The sequence below is a fragment of the Dama dama genome, chromosome 18 (assembly GCF_033118175.1).
Source record: "Dama dama isolate Ldn47 chromosome 18, ASM3311817v1, whole genome shotgun sequence".
NCBI classification, from domain to species: domain Eukaryota; kingdom Metazoa; phylum Chordata; class Mammalia; order Artiodactyla; family Cervidae; genus Dama; species Dama dama.
The window spans coordinates 43,018,350-43,037,407 of NC_083698.1; the positions used below are offsets into that span (position 1 = coordinate 43,018,350).

The 19,058-nt window shown below is 37.4% G+C and overlaps 1 protein-coding gene across 3 annotated transcripts in view; it reads right to left on the reverse strand.

Annotated features, from left to right (window-relative positions):
- Positions 1-789: 789 nt before the first annotated feature.
- Positions 790-19,058, reverse strand: part of ORC5 (origin recognition complex subunit 5) — a 74,021-nt gene continuing 55,752 nt past the window's right edge. For all 3 annotated transcript variants that reach the window (XM_061165188.1, XM_061165190.1, XM_061165187.1), the window contains 2 exons: positions 11,958-12,070; positions 790-1,581 (listed from right to left, as the gene is read on the reverse strand). In XM_061165188.1, coding sequence (XP_061021171.1) covers positions 1,536-1,581; positions 11,958-12,070 — 159 coding nt within the window. In that variant the 3' untranslated portion in view covers positions 790-1,535. The remainder of the gene's footprint in view (positions 1,582-11,957; positions 12,071-19,058) is intronic.

Below are 19,058 nucleotides of genomic sequence, written 5' to 3' on the forward strand. Positions count from 1 at the left end.
CAATTAGAAAATGCATCTGCAGATGACCCTTGTTAAAATGCTAATATCCATATTAAGCTCTGTTAGTCTTCATTTAAATAAATTAATCAAATTAGTGAGTCATTTAGCAAGCCATCAGGAAGTAAATTACAAAACATAAAACTCTTTCCCCCTCAAATTCCAGAGTTTTTCCCTCAGAATGCACACTGATCCCAGGCTATCCAAGAAGGCTGCACAGTAGACCTGCCACTTGATAGCAAATTATAAATGGGGTGAAAATTCCAAGTGGCACTGCTCCTCCTTGAATCAGCTCCTCAGACTGCCTTCTACTTGAATGATGCACAGATTTCTAAGTGCATTTGCAAGGAATTTGCTACGCACATGGTTTTATCCTGGCCCTGGCTTCTCCAAATATCTTGTAGAACACAAAATTTCACCATCTGCCATGGGACAAGAGACAGAGGGTGAGGGTGCTCCTTGCTATCTTGTATCTTATGTGGGGAGACAAAGAATAATTTCATTTCTTCTCCCTACTCAGTACCTCTCAATAAACGCAAGTAGACCATTCCTTGTTTTCTTTGATCCAGAAAGTGTCAGTCACTACATTAATAGGCTTCCTATTTGGAGGTGACTATTGTGAGAATTTTTTTTCCAAAAAAAGAAGGAAAGTATAAAATGCAACTGAAATTTAAACTAGGCTCTGTAATTAAGCACTTTAAATCTGTCCAAAACAATTTTCAAGCATTTAAGTGCTAACAGAAAACTTCAAAAGTACGTAAGAAAATCAGACCCCAGGTTCATAACTGATGTAACAGGAAAATTTTTATTGTGGAACTATTAAAGGCCAGTGATTTAAAAAAGGAAAGAAAACCATCATGCAGATTAAAAAGCTATGTTGAGTAGTTTATTGCAAGAGTGACTAGATAAATCTCACCTAAATATACTGCAGTTAACAAGGAGGCTTAGAGGTGGAAAGCTGCCCTATCTGATCAAACTACCTTGCCTTTTGAGAAAATCAGGGTGAAAGATAAACACATATAAACTTGGATCTTAAAATAACAAAAAACTTCTACTTATTATATTGTGCAACTATGATCTTTGAAAGTGGTGGCCTTAGGAAAATCTGCTTTGGCAAGCAACTGCAGAGGCTCCTGTGGAGAGGAAGTGAATAGACTGGGCTTATATACAAGGGCTGCTGGCACGTTCAAAGCGCAGGGGATAGTTCACAGAGCAAAATGCAGTCCTAAGTAAATGGGTTTCAGGCAATTTGGGTGTTAAGATAACATCATTAAGAATAGAACAGATTGTGCTCAGACCCTGCTGTTTATAATTAACACGTTCTTTCCAAATACTCCAGGGTCCCTGGTAAATAGTCTTCTGCTCACATTCACCCAGACCAATCAGAGTATTTTCATCAGATTCCATGCTGGGCCAGCACCTGTCTGGACAAATCCAATGGAGCCAAAGAACTCCTCTCCCAGGCCAGCTGAGTAGTTGGATGAACACAGTTTGGCTTAGTCATTGTCACAGTGTCCATATGGCTTTGAAGCTTGTTTTCACAAGAAATCATACAAGTATTTTATTATGTCAAAGTTCACCGTCCTATAAACAAAAACAGACAGTATGTTAGCATCCTCACCCCCTCGACTGCTCAGCCTTGTATGCATGATTCTGAGAAGCACATGCCAAATAATTCACAACTAATGCTAGACAACCCTAAGACACTGTCAGAAGCATCACGACAGAATTAACATTGGTTTTAACGTCACTGGGAACAGAGTTTCTTTAAAAAGTTTCCCTCCCATGCATAAAGTTTGCTTTTCTAACAGAAGTAAGTGAAGTCAGAACTATCCAACATTCATATATTTCAATTATAGCACAGCAAGTTTGGATTTCATCTGAAAGCTATTTGCTTTTTGTCTAATAACCAGAATAAAGCAATTACAGATGCAGCAGTATTTAAATCTTCTTTGCTTCTGAACATTGTTTATCTCCCAAAACACCTGTTTTATCATTACATAATGCATAGCTCATCTGTCCTCATTTGTAGTTTTCATTCTTTTCAGTCTTTTTACACTGGCTGACCTGTGTGTGTATTGTAACTAAATCTGTATGATCCAAGAATACGATACAACAAACAGACGATATGAATGTATATTTTTGTACTCTGATGGCAGGCAGAATAAAATAGCAGACGACAGAGACATATAATTATTTTCCTTTCTCTAAATTCATTCTTCACTATAGATATTCAGACTTGGAGGTTTATTATTTGAATAAATGGTCAAAATAATTAGATATAATGATCTAGCAATAAGTATAAAATTAAAGCCTTAAAGTATTCAATTCTGCAAAAATAATCATCCATATGAGAACAGCCTTTTAAAGCTTCACTAATTGCATGCTCTTATTTATTAAACCATCATTAATTGGTGTTTTTGTCTATCATTTTGTAATACACTTTCTAAAAAAGTTTCTAAGCAAATGACTGACGTATCAAATTTTTTTAAAAATCAGGAATAGGGAACTATAGATACTGCTTATGCAAAAACATTTTAAAATAGCTCAAATGAGATGCTATGGCTTTGTGGCACCTAATGATGGAATGAAGAGTACTTTAATTGTTTCACTACAACAGTGCCTCTCTGAAGAACACCAAAACTTTCCAAATTGCATAAAAACACTGCCAAAACAATCCTGTTATCATTGAGGGTACTAAAACAACTAAAAATACTTACTAAAATAAAAAAAAACAACAACTTATCTTAGGCATAATGTCACAAAAGGTATGGCTATTATATCATAAAGCTATTTATTTTTATGTGCTTTCCTTTCATTTACTATGGGTTAGTGGTGTTATTTGCTCAGTCATATCCAACTCTTTGCGACCCCAGAGACTGTAGCTTGCTAGGTTCCTCTGTCCATGGACTTCTCCAGGCAAGAATACTGGAGTGCGCTGTCATTTTCTTCTCCAGGGGATCTGCCCGACCCAGGGACTAAACCTGGGTCAGTGCAGGCAGATTCTTTACTGTCTGAGCCTAGACTAGGGAAGCCCATTACAGAACTCCCCAAATTTACTTGTAACAATGTACCACTAAAACTACCTTTTAAAAAATCAAGAAAACATTTTTCATGATTGGTTAAAAACATCTTTTTCAGAGGGTCTTAGACGACAAAAGACACAGTAGGCTATTTTTAATCATAGGCAAAAAGGACGGTTGGATTCTTACATCTCTCCAGGCACATTTCCCTACAATGACTTTGGGGCCTACGGTTATAAACCTTAAGTGACAAAGTAAATTGAACTTAATGTTAAGTTTTATTGTCTCTTGGATTTATTAATTTTTTTTCCCACTGAATAGAAAAGAAAAAGTTTAAAGAAGCTATGATTAAAATAAAATTGCATACTGTGGAACTAGACAGCATTACTTGATAAGACTATTACAAAGCCATGCAAAATGATCCATATGAAGCCATAACTACAATATTATGAGAGGTAAGGAGAACAGAGAATTGCAACTATGCTGTGATAGCTAAAGAGAAATGTTTGTATAACAGACTAGTACTAGAATATAAACAAATGAAAATACCATGATTTGTTAGTGGCAGAACTCCATCTTATTTAATAATCCATTTGTTTAACACTGCAGCATAGTTTGTGCAATAAATTTTTCTTTATAGAATGATTGGACTGGCTTAAAAACACTAAGCCTTTGTAAAAGGTTCATGATATTCTATTTCTCTGCTTTGCCACTGGGAAGTACTCAAGCAAATTGAATCATACAGTTAAAGTTTTTGGACTTTAAAAAAAAAACTAAATTAACTGGGAATTGAATATGTAAGATCATCCCTCTAAGAAACATTTACTCCCAAGATGCTAACTACCTTTTCCTATCATCCCTCCACCCTCCAATATAAACAGGTAACTTACTAACTGATCCCCACATGTATCATTTTAAGACAGCAGAATTTTACAAAGTAACTGCAAGGGCAACATTAAAACTGGACACACATTCCAAAGATAGTTTTTAAATACTATAGAAGATTCTCTCTCTCACTGAACACAAATTAACTATTTTCTAAAGTAAGCATCTAGAAAGAAATAGGATAAACAAAAATAGTGTTGGTGGCACTCTGCCTAGGAGTCATTCTTAAATCAGAATTTAGACTGCTTATAAGTTAATTACATGGCATGTATCTAAGGATTTAATTTTGCCTTTATCCTTTTATTTCACATTGTTGATGCTTTCAACACACTGACATACTTTTTTCTCTTGGGATACTATTTTATTTCCTTTTACTTATGTAGAGTTTTTCTTACTTAGTTTGGTTTTTCAGAGAATTTGCAATCACACAACTTTAAGTCACAATACTAAGTTACTTTGCAGTGTCTTTCTAGACTGTGGAGGGAAAACAATCAGAAACTTCAACTAACCCTAACATTAAGAACAATTCAAGTACAGTATTTATTAAGCATGTTTTCATCTGTGTTCTTCCATACTCTACCCTCCATATTCTGTGCTCCTTTCTAGAACCAGTCTCCTACTGCTTCTGTGTCCAAATCTTTCACAGTTCCTTGGTCAAGAAGGTTCTCTCTGTCCTCTACCTCTTCCTTGAATGGTTTTCTTTTCTCAACCAGGCTTAACTGAAAGTTGGCTCCCACAGAGGGATCGAGTCTCCTCTTTAGCTCTTTCCAATGAGGTTAGACTCTACTATAGCCCAGGCAGTCCTGTCATGTGAGGCTGCTGTCCTTGTACAAAAGGCTCCGCATCCTGTGAGACTCAAACCATTCCACTAACCAGCCTTTATCCCCCTGTCACCACCTCTTAGTGAATAATGCAGCATCCAGTTCAGTCTTCCTCTCTATTTCAAGATCTGCCTCAGCTTTAGTGACTTCATTGCACTTGTCCCTTTTACCTCCAATGATCTTTTCTACAGTCATGATCACACTCAGAAATGTTCTACTTCTAAAAAACATAAATTCAGACATTCCGGTCCTCAGGGCACCATCGCGGGTCTGTCTGAGCTGGAACCAAGAGGAGAAGATGCCTCCTTCCTGCTGTCAAACTTGAGGACCCTTCCTGGAACGATTTTACTGTGATGTGCCTTCTCTTCCATGAAGAAGCCACCTTTTCGAAGGATCCTGGAGTCACAAAATAGAAGAACTGTGGACCATGGAGCTGCCATTCCAGCCTTGGATGGTGTCTTCAGATTGATTTCTCCATGAGAGGCAAACCATTCAATATCATGGTAATCCAAGCCTATGCCCTGACCAGTAACACTGAAGAAGCTGAAGTTGAACAGTTCTATGAAGACCTACAAGACCTTCTAGAACTAACACCCAAAAAAGATGTCCTTTTCATTACAGGGGACTGGAATGCAAAAGTAGTAAGTCAAGAGACTCCTGGAGTAACAGGCAAATTTGGCCTTGGAGTACAGAATGAAGCAGGGCAAAGGCTAATAGAGTTCTGCCAAGAGAATGCACTGGTCATAGCAAATATCCTCTTCCAACAACACAAGAGAAGACTCTATACATGGACATCACCAGATGGTCGACACTGAAATCAGATTGATTATATTCTTTGCAGCCAAAAATGGAGAAGCTCTATACAGTCAGCAAAAACAAGACCAGGAGTTGATTGGGGCTCAGATCATGAACTCCTTATTGCCAAATCCAGACTTAAATTGAAGAAAGTGGAGAAAACCACTAAACCATTCAAGTATGACCTAAATTAAATCCCTTATGATTATACAGTGGAAGTGAGAAATAGACTTAAGGGACTAGATCTGATAGACAGAGTTCCTGATGAACTATGGATGGAGGTTCGTGACATTGTACAGGAGACAGGAATCAAGACTATCCCCAAGAAAAAGAAATGCAAAAAAGCAAAATGGCTGTCTGAGGAGGCCTTACGAATAGCTGTGAAAAGAAGAGAAGTGAAAAGCAAAGGAGAAAAGGAAAGATATTTCCATTTGAATGCAGAGTTCCAAAGAATAGCAAGGAGAGATAAGAAAGCCTTCCTCAGAGATCAAGCAAAGAAATAAAGGAAAACAACAGAATGGGAAAGACTGGAGATCTCGTCAAGAAAATTAGAAATACCAAGGGAATATTTCATGCAAAGATGGGCCAATAAAGGACAGAAATGGTAGGGACCTGACAGAAGCAGAAGATATTAAGAAGAGGTGGCAAGAATATACAGAAGAACTGTACAAAAAAGTTCTTCACAACCAAGATAATCACAATGGTGTGATCACTCACCTAGGGCAAGACATCCTGGAATGTGAAGTCAAGTGGGCCTTAGGAAGCATCACTACGAACAAAGCTAGTGGAGGTGATGGAATTCCAGTTAAGCTATTTCAAATCCTGAAAGACGATGCTATGAAAGTGTTGCACTCAATATGCCAGCAAATTTGGAAAATTCAGCAGTGGCCACAGGACTGGAAAAGGTCAGTGTTCATTCCAATCCCAAAGAAAGGAAATGCCAAAGAATGCTCAAACTACCGCACAATTGCACTCATCTCACATGCTAGTCACGTAATGCTTAAAATTCTCCAAGCCAGGCTTCAGCAATATGTGAACTGTGAACTTCCAGATGTTCAAACTGGTTTTAGAAAAGGCAGAGGAACCAGAGATCAAATTGCCAGCATCCAGTGGATCATCGAAAAAGCAAGAGATTTCCAGAAAAACATCTATTTCTGCATTACTGACTATGCCAAAGACTTTGACTGTGTGGATCACAATAAACTGTGGAAAATTCTGAAAGAGATGGGCATACGAGACCACCTGACCTGCCTCTTGAGAAACCTGTATGCAGGTCAGGAAGCAACAGTTAGAACTGGACATGGAACAACAGACTCGTTCCAAATAGGAAAAGGAGTACGTCAAGCCTGTATATTGTCACCCTGCTTATTAAACTTATATGCAGAGTACATCATGAGAAACACTGGGGCTGGAGGAAGCACAAGCTGGAATCAAGATTGCCGGGAGAAATATCAATAACCTGAGATATGCAGATGACACCACCCTTATGGCAGAAAGTGAAGAAGAACTAAAGAGCCTCTTGATGAAAGTGAAAGAGGAGAGTGAAAAAGTCTGCTTAAAGCTCAACATTCAGAAGACTAAGATCATGGCTTCTGGTCCCATCACTTCATGGCAAATAGATGGGGAAACACTGTAAAGAGTGGCTGGCTTTATTTTTCTGGGCTCTAAAATCATGGCAGATGGTGATTGCAGCCATGAAATTAAAAGACGCTTATTCCTTGGAAGGAAAGTTATGACCAACCTAGATAGCATATTAAAAAGCAGAGACACTACTTTGCCAACAAAGGTCTGTCTAGTCAAGGCTATGGTTTTTCCAGTGGTCATGTATGGATGTGAGAGTTGGACTATAAAGAAAACTGAGCACCGAAGAATTGATGCTTTTGAACTGTGGTGTCCCTTGAGAGTCCCTTGGACTGCAAGGAGATCCAACCAGTTCATCCTAAAGGAGATCAGTTCTGGGTGTTCATTGGAAGGACTGATGTTGAAGCTGAAACTCCAATACTTTGGCCACCTGATATGAGGAGCTGACTTATTGGAAAAGACCCTGATGATGGGAAAGACTTAGGGCAGGAGGAGGAGGGGATGACAGAGGATGAGATGGTTGGATGGCATCACCGACTAGATGGACATGGGTTTGTGTGGACTCTGGGAGTTGGTGACGGACATGGAGACCTGGCGTGCTGCAGTTCATGAGGTCGCAAAGAGTCGGACACAATTGAGTGACTGAACTGAATTACTTTACAATATTGTGATGGTTTTTGCCATACATTCATATGAATCAGCCATGGGTGTGCATGTGTTCCGTATCCTGACCCTCTCTCCCACCTCCCTCCCATCCCATCCCTCAGGGTCATCCCAGTGCACCAGCCCTGAGCACCCTGCCTCATGCATTGAACCTGGACTGGCAATCTATTTCACATATGATAACAAACATGTTTCAGTGCTATTGTCTCAAATCATCCCACCCTCATGTTCTCCAACAGAGTCCAAGCGTCTGTTCTTTACATCTGTGTCTCTTTTGCTGTCTTGCATATAGGGTCATCGTTACTGTCTTTCCAAATTCCATATATATGCGTTAATAAAAAAAAAAAAAAATTTAGACATTCCACCCTGATCCCAATCTCCTTTAAGTGACCTGGAATACCTTGAAACAACCAGGTTACAAATCTCTCTTCGCCTTCTCCTCATCTACAAATAATTACTGAGTATTAAGTGCCAGGCACTGAACTATTAGCCCTCCCCATGCTTTACTTCCTTTCTTCCCTTCTTAGCTTAGATTCCATGGTTTGTCACCTCAAGCATTCATTTGCTAGCATCGACTGAATTCACCTGGCAAATTCCAATCCTATGTGATTTCAATTGCACCCTTTTGCAGTCCCAGTACCCGGCACATGGAATGCTGCTGGAGGAGAGCACAGGTTTCACAGATTGGTGCCACTGTAGCTTCAAGATCAGGAACCCCAGCTGGGCCCTCAACACTCTCAGCAAGTTGCTTTCTTCGTTAGCACTTTCTTCCATTCCCCACGGCAGCTATTTCAAATATCCGTATTTGTCTCAAACTGGTGTACTTCTGTCCTTAAGTCTCTTGCCTCTACCTTTACACATACAATAGAAGGCCTCAGATCAGAGCTCCTTCAACTTCTTGCCAACAGATATCCAAATTCAGTTCCATCTGAAACCACCTTTTCCTATTGTTGTAATGAAAAAGGATTCCCCTCTCTCATTCAGGGCTATTTCTTTACCTCATGTTTCTAAATCGCATGTTATATATCTTTTCAAGGACTTTAAATTACCTCTCTTTTGTATCATTAACTCTTCTTCCCTACAAGTTTTTTCCCAGCAGCATTTAAATATGCTCATATCTTTAAAAATAATAAGCTATTCATGCCCCCACAACCTGTTCAGTAGGTAACAATCCTCTATTCCTCTTTATAGCAAAAACAGTCTAGAAAATAGGTACATGAGGACAGGATACAGATCTGTTACACATCTTGCTACATCCCCAAAACCTAGTATAGTGATTATAATGAACATCACAATAAATCTTAAGTGAATAAAAAGTATTCTCTGCATGTGCGGCATCAATTTACTCACAAATACCACTTAAATGCACCATATCCTAACTTGTACCCCACTGTATCGCTGAAAGTGTTCTTGTTAAAGTCACAAATGACAGATTTACCATTAAATAGACTCTGCCTGATTTCTTGGCAATAACCAACAATTTTGACCATTATTCCCTTGCTTAGGTTTTTCTACCTTTCTTGGATATACAACTTTTTGTATTACTGTTTTAACCACTTAAGTTTGTATCATGAGTATTTTCCTGTGCTTTTATCCTTTAAAATTACAATTTTAAGTAACTTCACAAATTTTTTAATTATTTATTTTTAATTGGAGGATAACTGCTTTATGATATTATGTTGGTTTCTACCATATATCAACATGAATAAGCTATAGGTATACGCATGTATACCTCTCTTCCACCTCCCACTCCATCACACCCTTCTAGGTTGTCACAGAGCATCAGACCTGAACCGCCTGCGTCTTACAGGAAATCTCCACCAGCCATCTAATTTTACACATGGTAATGTATGTGTTTCAGTGCTACTCTCAATCCTTCCCACCCTCTGAGAAGGTCTGAGTAAGTCACTGATTGACACAGTCTCTGCTTTGCTCTTCACGGGCTTACACTGTAGGAAGAAAAATGAGTTCTACTTATTGAATGAATAATTTAATAAAATAATGGTAAGTCTCAGAAAATAAGGGGACATGGATAAACTGTGAATAGTGTGTGGGAGTGGGGTGGAGGGCGTGGACGATGGGAGGTCATGGTATGTTTGAGGATAGCGTCTTCAAGAAATATGCATTTAAACTGAAATCTAAAGGTTATGTAGCAGTTAGTTGGATAGAGGAGGATTTGGAAAGTGTTGCATATGCAATGAATGGTGAATATGAAGAACTGAAAAAAAAAAAAAAGCCCAAAGTGGTCAAAGTGTAAATACCTACAGGAGAAGACGTGTGTGATAGGTATGGCTGGGCACAAAGGCAGAGGCCAAGTCACTGGGGCCTTGAAAATTATTCTAAACATTTTGGTTTTTTATCCTAAGAGTTACAGAAAATTATAGAAGACTTTTAAGTAGAAGGGTGACATTAAGTTTTTATAAGATCACTCTGGCAATAGTGTGGACAACAAATTATAAGAGAATAAGAGTAGACAGAAAACCAATTAGGAGGTTACCGGAGAAGAGATAACAGTGGCTTGGTCTAGAGCATTAACGGTACAAATGATAAAAGCGAATGAACTGAGATATATAGGACGGACTTGACAGGCTCAGAAAGACTAATGCTTGGCTGCTGGGAGTGGGGGGGCGGGTGGTGACAAATGCCACCAGTGACTACCAGGTCTTAGGCCTGTGCAACACGAGAGACTGCAGTGCTAATCACTGAACCAGGGGACACTGAAAGAAAGCTGCATCATTCCTTTTTTGTTGGCAAGCAGAAGAAGGGGGGGATTCCTGAGTTCAGTTTTGGAAATATATTGATACAGGTGGGAAATATCCAAAATTCAAGAATACTAGAAAAAAAGGTCTGGCCTCTAAAAACTGGGAGTAAGATCAGTACATAGATAGTTGTTGAAGTCAGGAGTAAAGTAAAAATAGTCTAGGGAAAAAAATATGAAAAGAGCCAAGCCTCAAGGAACAACTAAATGTGAAGGTTAAGTGGATAGGATAAGCTGACAAAGGAGCCTGAGAAGAAACAGCCAAGGAATAAAGATGAAAATCATAAGATTGGAATCATGGACTCTAGGAGAAGAGTTTTAAAAGAGAGAGAGTGGTCAATCCTGTTGGGTGACTGAGAACAGATAGTCTGAGGGCTGGGAAAGAGGCTGGGAAAAGGGCAGAGATGGAATTCAGAGGGGAAGTGGAAGAGCCCATCTGACACAGGAGGCGGGACCCCAATCTATTGATAAAGGAAGACAGAAGATGCTCACAGACACAGGTAGTGCAAGGAGTTCTCAACTCACAGGTTCAACTTTGTTCTCTGAAGCAGTAACTGCTGAACAAAGTGAATACAGATGTTAGGACCTGTGGTTTGAATACAGTCTAGAATCAGAATCTAGACCAAGAAGAAACCTGTAAACCACATATCCTACTGTTCAATACATGTGGTGGAATGGCTGGGAGTCTGGTAGAAGATAATCAATTAGAAAAAGAGGGAAATAGAGCCAGTTGTAAAGGTCTCAAAGAAATTCAAATTTTTGCAAGAAATTGGGAAGAAAATAACTATCCAGAAGCGGCAACAAGAAGAAAGGATAGCACTTAAAGAGCATCCAATCCTGAGGGATAGGAGTTTGAGAAAATAAGAAGCTACTACTAGAGATAACTGGCGGGCTTCCCAGGTAGCTCAGTGGTAAAGAATTCACCTGCCAATGAAGGAGACACAGATTCAATCCCTGGGTTGGGAAGATCCCCTGGAGAAGGAAATGGCAACCCACTCCAGTATTCTTGCCTGGAAAATTCCATGCAGAGAAGAGCCTGGTGGGCTATATACATAGTCCGTGGCGTTGCAGAGTTGGACAGGACTTGGCAACTAAACACAAACATACATACACTACAGTATATACAAGTTGTCTGCAGTCAACTGCCCATTAAATCCTACCTTGCTACTATAGGACCATTATTCCAGTCTGTCTCGGACTCTCAGAATCTTGATTTTTGCCATATAACATGTTAACTAATTCTCCGAATTTTGTCATTTGTAAATCTGACAAGAGGGTTCATTCTACAGTGAAATAGTCATTCTCGGCACTTAAATGATCTTCTCTTGCTTAAATGACTAATGACATTACATTAGGAAGAAGATTAATTTTTATATTTAGTATATTATTTACATAATTCAAGACATTTTACATTAACGATTATTCTATGCTTACCTAGCAATAGCTCTGATGAAGTCTAGAGACACTGTGCATTTGTATTTTGGTCCATCAAGCTGATCGTCATGGCCAACCAGGGTTAACAGCTGAAGAGTCACTAAAGAGGTAATCTAAAAATAAAAGTATTTTTATGAGAAAATGGTTTAACCAGATTGCGTGATGTCTGTCCTTGTTTCTGAAACATTTTATAGTTACTTTGATAACAATATATAACAGAATTCACAGGAACATCTGCAAAGAATATGACTACTTTGAAATTTGTATACACAAATTTGTACATATGCTTAACGTCCTAGTTAATCAAACTAATGATCAACCTTTAAGGACTCCACTAGAGATAAATATGTTTCAACTAACGACACACATAGGACTGCTAACCTTTAAAAACTATAAACAAAGGACATTCCTTCTTTCCATAAAAATTTTATGAACTTTCTATCCAAATACCTCAGAATATCAAATCTGCACTCCCTTGAGAATCGAGCAGTTAAAATGTGAAAGTGGGTCTTCCTCAGAGTTGAGTAGCTGGTTACATAAGAAATACATCCTTCAGATCTAGACTTAGTCTTGCTTTTAAACTGATCCTCAGGGAGATTAACACTGGCAAAAGTGTATTTTGACAAGTCAAAAATCAAAATCCAAAATAATTTCACATGCATAATGCCGACAGAAGTATTAAGTGCTCTGAAATCCAAGAAACAGAGCTGACACAAGAGCTGGAATTCTTTGAGTAGCCCATTTTCTTTTCCCAATTTTTTTTTTCTCATCTCCTATAGGCCAACAGAAAAAGAAGTCAGCGATGGCAAGGAGGAAGATCTTGGTGATCTGTTACTGCTGGTGACAGTATCTTTAATACTTAATCATATGCCTTAGGAAGAAAAAAAAAATGTTCACTTAATCTGTGATCAATACCTTGAGATGCAGTAAACACTCTGAATGATAAAAACAGTAACAGTAGTAGTGATCTGCTTGGTACCAAGTATTCTATACACAGCATCTCATTTATGCCTCATGACCTACAAGGTGGATGCTATTACACTTATATTATAAATGATTCTTAGAGATGTTAAGTAACTTTCCTCAGACCCCAGAACTGACAGGTGGCTTAGTAAGAATTCAAACCTAGAGTTCATGTTCCCTCTACTATACTACACATGCTATGTGTAGTATGCTCCTTATTACAATTTTAAAGGGTGAACTGTTATGCAGTGTTCAGTCAGCTGTCAATATTAACAATTTTTAAAAACTAACAGATGTGTAGATACCACAGTATTTTATATACAGAAAATACTATATTTAGCAAATAGAAAGCATTTTTTCAATTAAAACTTTTATATTTTCTTAACTTTAGATAGCTCTCACATAAACAATATGCAGAGGGATATTTTTTATAGGCCAGTCTAACAACCTTTACCTTTAGGGTGGAATATATACTCTATTTCCTTTCACTGCAATGATATTCTAAAATTTTATTTCTACCACTGTGTCAACTTTTCTATTTTTTCTGTGTCTTTCTCATTCCTTTCTTGCCTTATATTGAACTGAATTATACTATTTTTTCATTCTACTGTTTTACTCTACTATCCTGGAATTTATACTCCAGTTTCCACTTTGATTTTTTTTCTTTTGGCCCCAAGCTATTTTAGAATTCTTTAATTTCCAACTCATGAAGTTTCTCTAGCATTTTTGACTTTTAAGAGGGGAATATCACAGAATGCAGTCTGTATACTAGCAATTCTTTGAAATTTGATAAGAAAGCTGGATTCTCCAGAGTGAGAGAAGAGTACACAGGGACATGAAAGCCACTGTGGCAAAGAATGAAACTAACCACAAGTGGTCACTCTTCCTACTCGGCTGGCCAGGTCCCTTCCCTCTTTGTTCTAAGAGCTGATGGCACCTGAGTACAAACCATGCCCACAAATGCGATCACCTATGATAGGCCAGCAAGGTGGAGTGAGACAAGAGTTTTCTCTCTTACTTATATACAAGTACTTATATCATAATAGTATTTTCCATTTTTGTCTCTTGGACTGCAAAGCCTAAAATATTTACTATGTAGGCCTCTTACTGGAAAAAGTTTGTCAAACTCTCTGCAGTGAAAAATTGCTAGATGCAGATAATTTAGCAATGTAGAAATCAAAATGTTCAGTGACTTATCCAAAGTGATAATGACTACATAATAGCAGAAACTTACTTGACTAGGATTTAGGTCTTCTAACTACAATTCTAAAACTTATGAAAAGAATGACTAAAATGTGATCATAGCTGAGAGAGCTAACTTCTAATAAGTTGTATTACAATCTTACCCGAATAGAGAATGTGTTAAAAGAATGAGGATGATCTGTGAAAAAGGGAGTGTTCAAGGGAACAGACACGTCAGTACGTCTCCAACAACAGGACTAAGGGCTCCCTGACCATTAAATCGGAAACCTGGTATGTACTGTAAGTGTTTGCTCATTTTGGAGGTATAGTTACCAAGTTGTCATTCTATTAATGATTTTCTTAGTAGTATTTAAAAGGTACATATGAGTAAAGTTGATGAACAGATAAAAAATGTTAAGTTACTCAACATTTTTATAAAAGAGCTCACATTTACCTAGTTTAAGAGTTAAATGAAACAAAAAAATTAAGTTGGTTGTTAAAAATGTATGAAATAGTATTGTGCCCATTAAATGAAGTCATCTGTAAGGCAACTTAACACAGTGCCTGAAACAAAGTATTCAATAATATGAGCTACTATTTATATTACTATCTATTAGCTATTATCTATTACCTATTATTACTATCTATTAGCACTTTTCAATCTCAAATTTAATGAATAGGTTTCCTTTCTAATAACCCATTAATTTACTTAAAACTCACTGTATTTTATTTGAAAACTGTTTCATATATTTCCTACAGCTTTCTGAATTATATGCCATGCTTAACTTATTTAGAAAGTAAAAGATAAAACTACCTAAGATTAAAAACATCTGTATGGACTTCCCTGGTAGTCTACTGGCTAAGAATCCACTTAGCAATGAAGGGGACACCAGTTCAATCTCTGGTCCAGGAAGACCCCACCTGCCACAGTGCAGCTAAGCCTGTAAGCTGCAACCACTGAGCCCACGCACGGCAACTGCTAAAGCCTGTGTGCTTTGGAGCCCAAGCTCCTCAACAGAGAAGCCACCACAGTGAGAAGTCCACACACGGCGACTGGAGAGGAGCCCCACCTGGCACAACTACAGAAAGCTCCCTGGCAGCAACAAAGGCCCAGGACAGCCAAAAATAAATGTTAAAAAGATGTATCTGTGTGAGATTTTATAAAGATTCACAACAAACTATCAATTAGGAGTGGGGAGAGGAAAGGTGGGGGTGAGACAAGAGTAGGGAATGAAAAAGTAAAACCTACTAGGAATAAAATAAATAAACTACAAGGATTATTGCACAGCATAAGAAACATAGCCAATTTTTTGTAATAACTTTAAATGGAGAACAATCTAAAAAACATAAAATTGCCATGTTGTATACCTGAAACTAACACAACATTATGAATCAACTATATTTCAATTAAAAAAAATACTTCTGAACAGATCAAGAAAAGTAATGGGCACATATATTAATCCCTTTGGAAAAAATGCTCACTGTGTCAGTTTCACCAGGAAATGGAAGTGGATAAAAAAATGAATTGACAAAAAAGCTGCATGAAAAATATAATTAAAAATTATATGGCACATTAAACCCAGATGTAAGGAAAACTAAGGAATACGTTGGCAGTTCTGAAAAAATGATACAGAATGCAAACTAAAGAGGCTAAAAAAAATAGAAAAGACAAAATGAGAAAATCTAACATACTTCTAATCAAATTTCTGGAAGGAAAAGAGACAGAAAAAAGGGGCAGAAGTAATATCTGAAAAGATAATGGATGAAAATTCATTCAAAAAGATGAAGAACACCAAATCATAGAAGTGAAGAGCTAAATAAATCCAACAGGGAAAATAAAAAGAAATCAATACCTAGACATGCCACAGTGAAAGTACAGATTATCAAATATAAAAAGCTCTTAAAAGTAGCTAGAAAAGGAAAATCAGATTATCTTTACAGGACTAGCAATTGAACTGACAACTGTTTTAAGAACAACAATGAAAGACATAAAATAGTAGAACTACATTTTTTAACATACTGAAGAAAATAATTGTTAACTCAGAAATGTATGCCCCCAAGAAACCAATCTCTTAAAACTGGGGATGAAATAAAAGGCACATTTCCAAACTAAAAACAACAGTGTGCCACCAAAATATTCCTACTCATTTAAAGAAATTCCTAAAATATACCTCTCCAGGGGAAAATAAAGGAATGCAAGTTGGAAGGTCTGAAATTCAAGAAGGAATGATGAAACTGGTAAATATGATGGTAAATCAATAAATTTTGACTTGGATAAGTATAAATGTTATATTTAAAGCAACAACTAAAAGAACAGAAGTAAGGAAACCTGAATTATAAAAATCTAAAACTAAGAAAAAGAAACAAAAGGTAGGTAAGACAAACAGAAAGAATAAAACAAGATATCAACAAAATTACATTAGAAATTATATTAAAAGTTAACTAAATGTTGCAAATAAAAGTCAAAGATTAAGTGACTGAAAAATAAATCCAACTACATACTCTTTAGAAGAGATACAACAAAATAGAAGAATATGGAAAGGTTAACAGTTAAAGGACAGAATGAGATACATGAAGCAAACTAAAACAACAAAGGTATATTAACGCAGACAAAAGAGAATTAAAAAGAGATTTAAAGAAGGGCTCACTTAGTAATGACAAAATTCAGTCAGGATGCTCCCAGCTCTCACAAGATGAGTGGTGTAAGACCCTTACTATGAAGGCGTGAGACACAAAATAAGAGCAGTCAAGGAATAATAGGATCTTTGGGGGAAAGTGAGTACTGCTGAAAGTTAAGACAAACTCATTATCCTTTCCAGTTTAGAAACAGGTAGGAATAATAATGAGAAAGTAGGTCTGAAATTGTAATAAATGGGAGGCTATATAGAAGAGTTAATATTATCTCCTACGGCAAAATATATTCATTAACTTCATTCCTTTCTATTTTTGTTTTTACAAGGGATTCATTTGCTAAAGTAGGTTAGTAATAGATATTTGAATCCCTTTTAAAATGTCTTTTAAACCCTTTAACATTTGAAATATTAATCTCCCTTTATTATTAAAATAGGTTTCTTTAGTACTTCTTTTTCCTTTAATATAGGAAACATTACTCACATTTTACTCTCCCACTGGCATTTCCTTATATTATTTGTTATAACTTCTACTTTCCTGTGATTCAAATACTCTCACATACTTAATTCAACTCTTTAATCCAAATTATAGGCTAAATTTACTCTCCCATTTTTCCATAAACACAAAATCTGTCTTTAATCTAGTTAAGTTAGAATTTCAAGAATATTTTCAGGTATCTCACTGTTTTATTACTTTTACTGTATTACCTACAATTATCAAAGGCAATTACATTGAAACAGATAGTCCCTTGAATCAGTTCTACCAAGATTCCATGGATACATTAATCACATAAATTGTACAAAGGATATAGTACCACTTTAAGATATAGCAGTCAAAAGGCATTTCCAAAATATTAGTAAGATGACTGCTCAGTTTGGCAGGGGAACATGGATAGGGTCTGATTTAGGAGATGCTAATACACACAAAAATCTAAAATGAAACAAATTATAATGTGATTTCTCACATTACAAAAAACTAATTTCAGAGTCCTTGAACTTACCATATGAACAGAAACAACAGACAAATACATAATTTAGGAGAACATTAAATAAATAAATGTAAATACCAACAACTTAAAAGTACTTTGATAGTTTATGAAAATGATGCTAGAGTAAACTGAAAAAATTAAGTTGAAAGATTAAAGACTGATGCTGAAACTGAAGCTCCAATACTTTGGCCACCTGATGTGAATAGCCAACTCATTAGAAAATACCAATGCTGGGAAAGAGTGAAGGCAGGAGGAGAAGGGGACGACAGAGGATGAGATGGTTGGATGGCTCACTGACTCAATGGACATGAGTCTGAGCAAGCTCTGGGAGATGGGGAAGGACAGGGAACACTGGTGTGCTGCAGTCCATGGGGTCAAAAGAGTCGGACATGGCTGAGCAACTGAACAACCACATAGGGTCAACATTTTGAATCTCAAACATATTAATTTATGCCTAGATGAAAAATTCTGGAAAAATACATGAAACTTTTGGAAAATTATTTCTATATGTGTATACTGTCACCCTACTTAGTTAACTTATATGCAGAGTACATCATGAGAAATGCTGGGCTGGAGGAAGCACAAGCTGGAACAAAGTTGCCGGCAGAAATATCAATAACCTCAGATATGCAGATGACACCACCCTTATGACAGAAAGCGAAGAAGAACTAAAGAGCCTCTTGATGAAAGTGAGAGTGAAAAAGTTGGCTTCAAGCTCAACATTCAGAAAACTAAGATCATGGCATCTGGTCCCATCACTTCATGGCAAATAGATGGGGAAACAGTGGAAACAGCGGCTGACTTTATTTTTCTGGGCTCCAAAATCATGGCAGATGGTGATTGCAGCCATGAAATTAAAAGACGTTTACTTCTTGGAAGGAAAATATGACCAACCTAGACAGCATACTAAAATGCAGAGACATTACTTTGCCAACAAAGGTCCATCTAGTCAAGGCTGTGGTTTTTCCAGTGGTCATGTATGGATATGAGAGTTGGACTATAAAGAAAGCTGAGCGTCCAAGAATTGATATTTTTGAACTGTGGTGCTAGAGAAGACTCTTGACAGTCCCTTGGACTGCGAGGAGATCCAACCAGTCCATCCTAAAGGAGATCAGTCCTGGGTGTTCATTGGAAGGACTGATGCTGAAGCTGAAACTCCTATACTTTGGCCACCTGATGAGAAGAGCTGACTCAATGGAAAAGACCCTGATGCTGGGAAAGACTGAGGGCAGGAGGAGAAGGGGCCGACAGAGGATGAGATGGTTGGATGGCTTCACCGACTCAATGGACATGAGTTTGGGTGAACTCCAGGAGTTGGAGATGGACAGGGAGGCCTG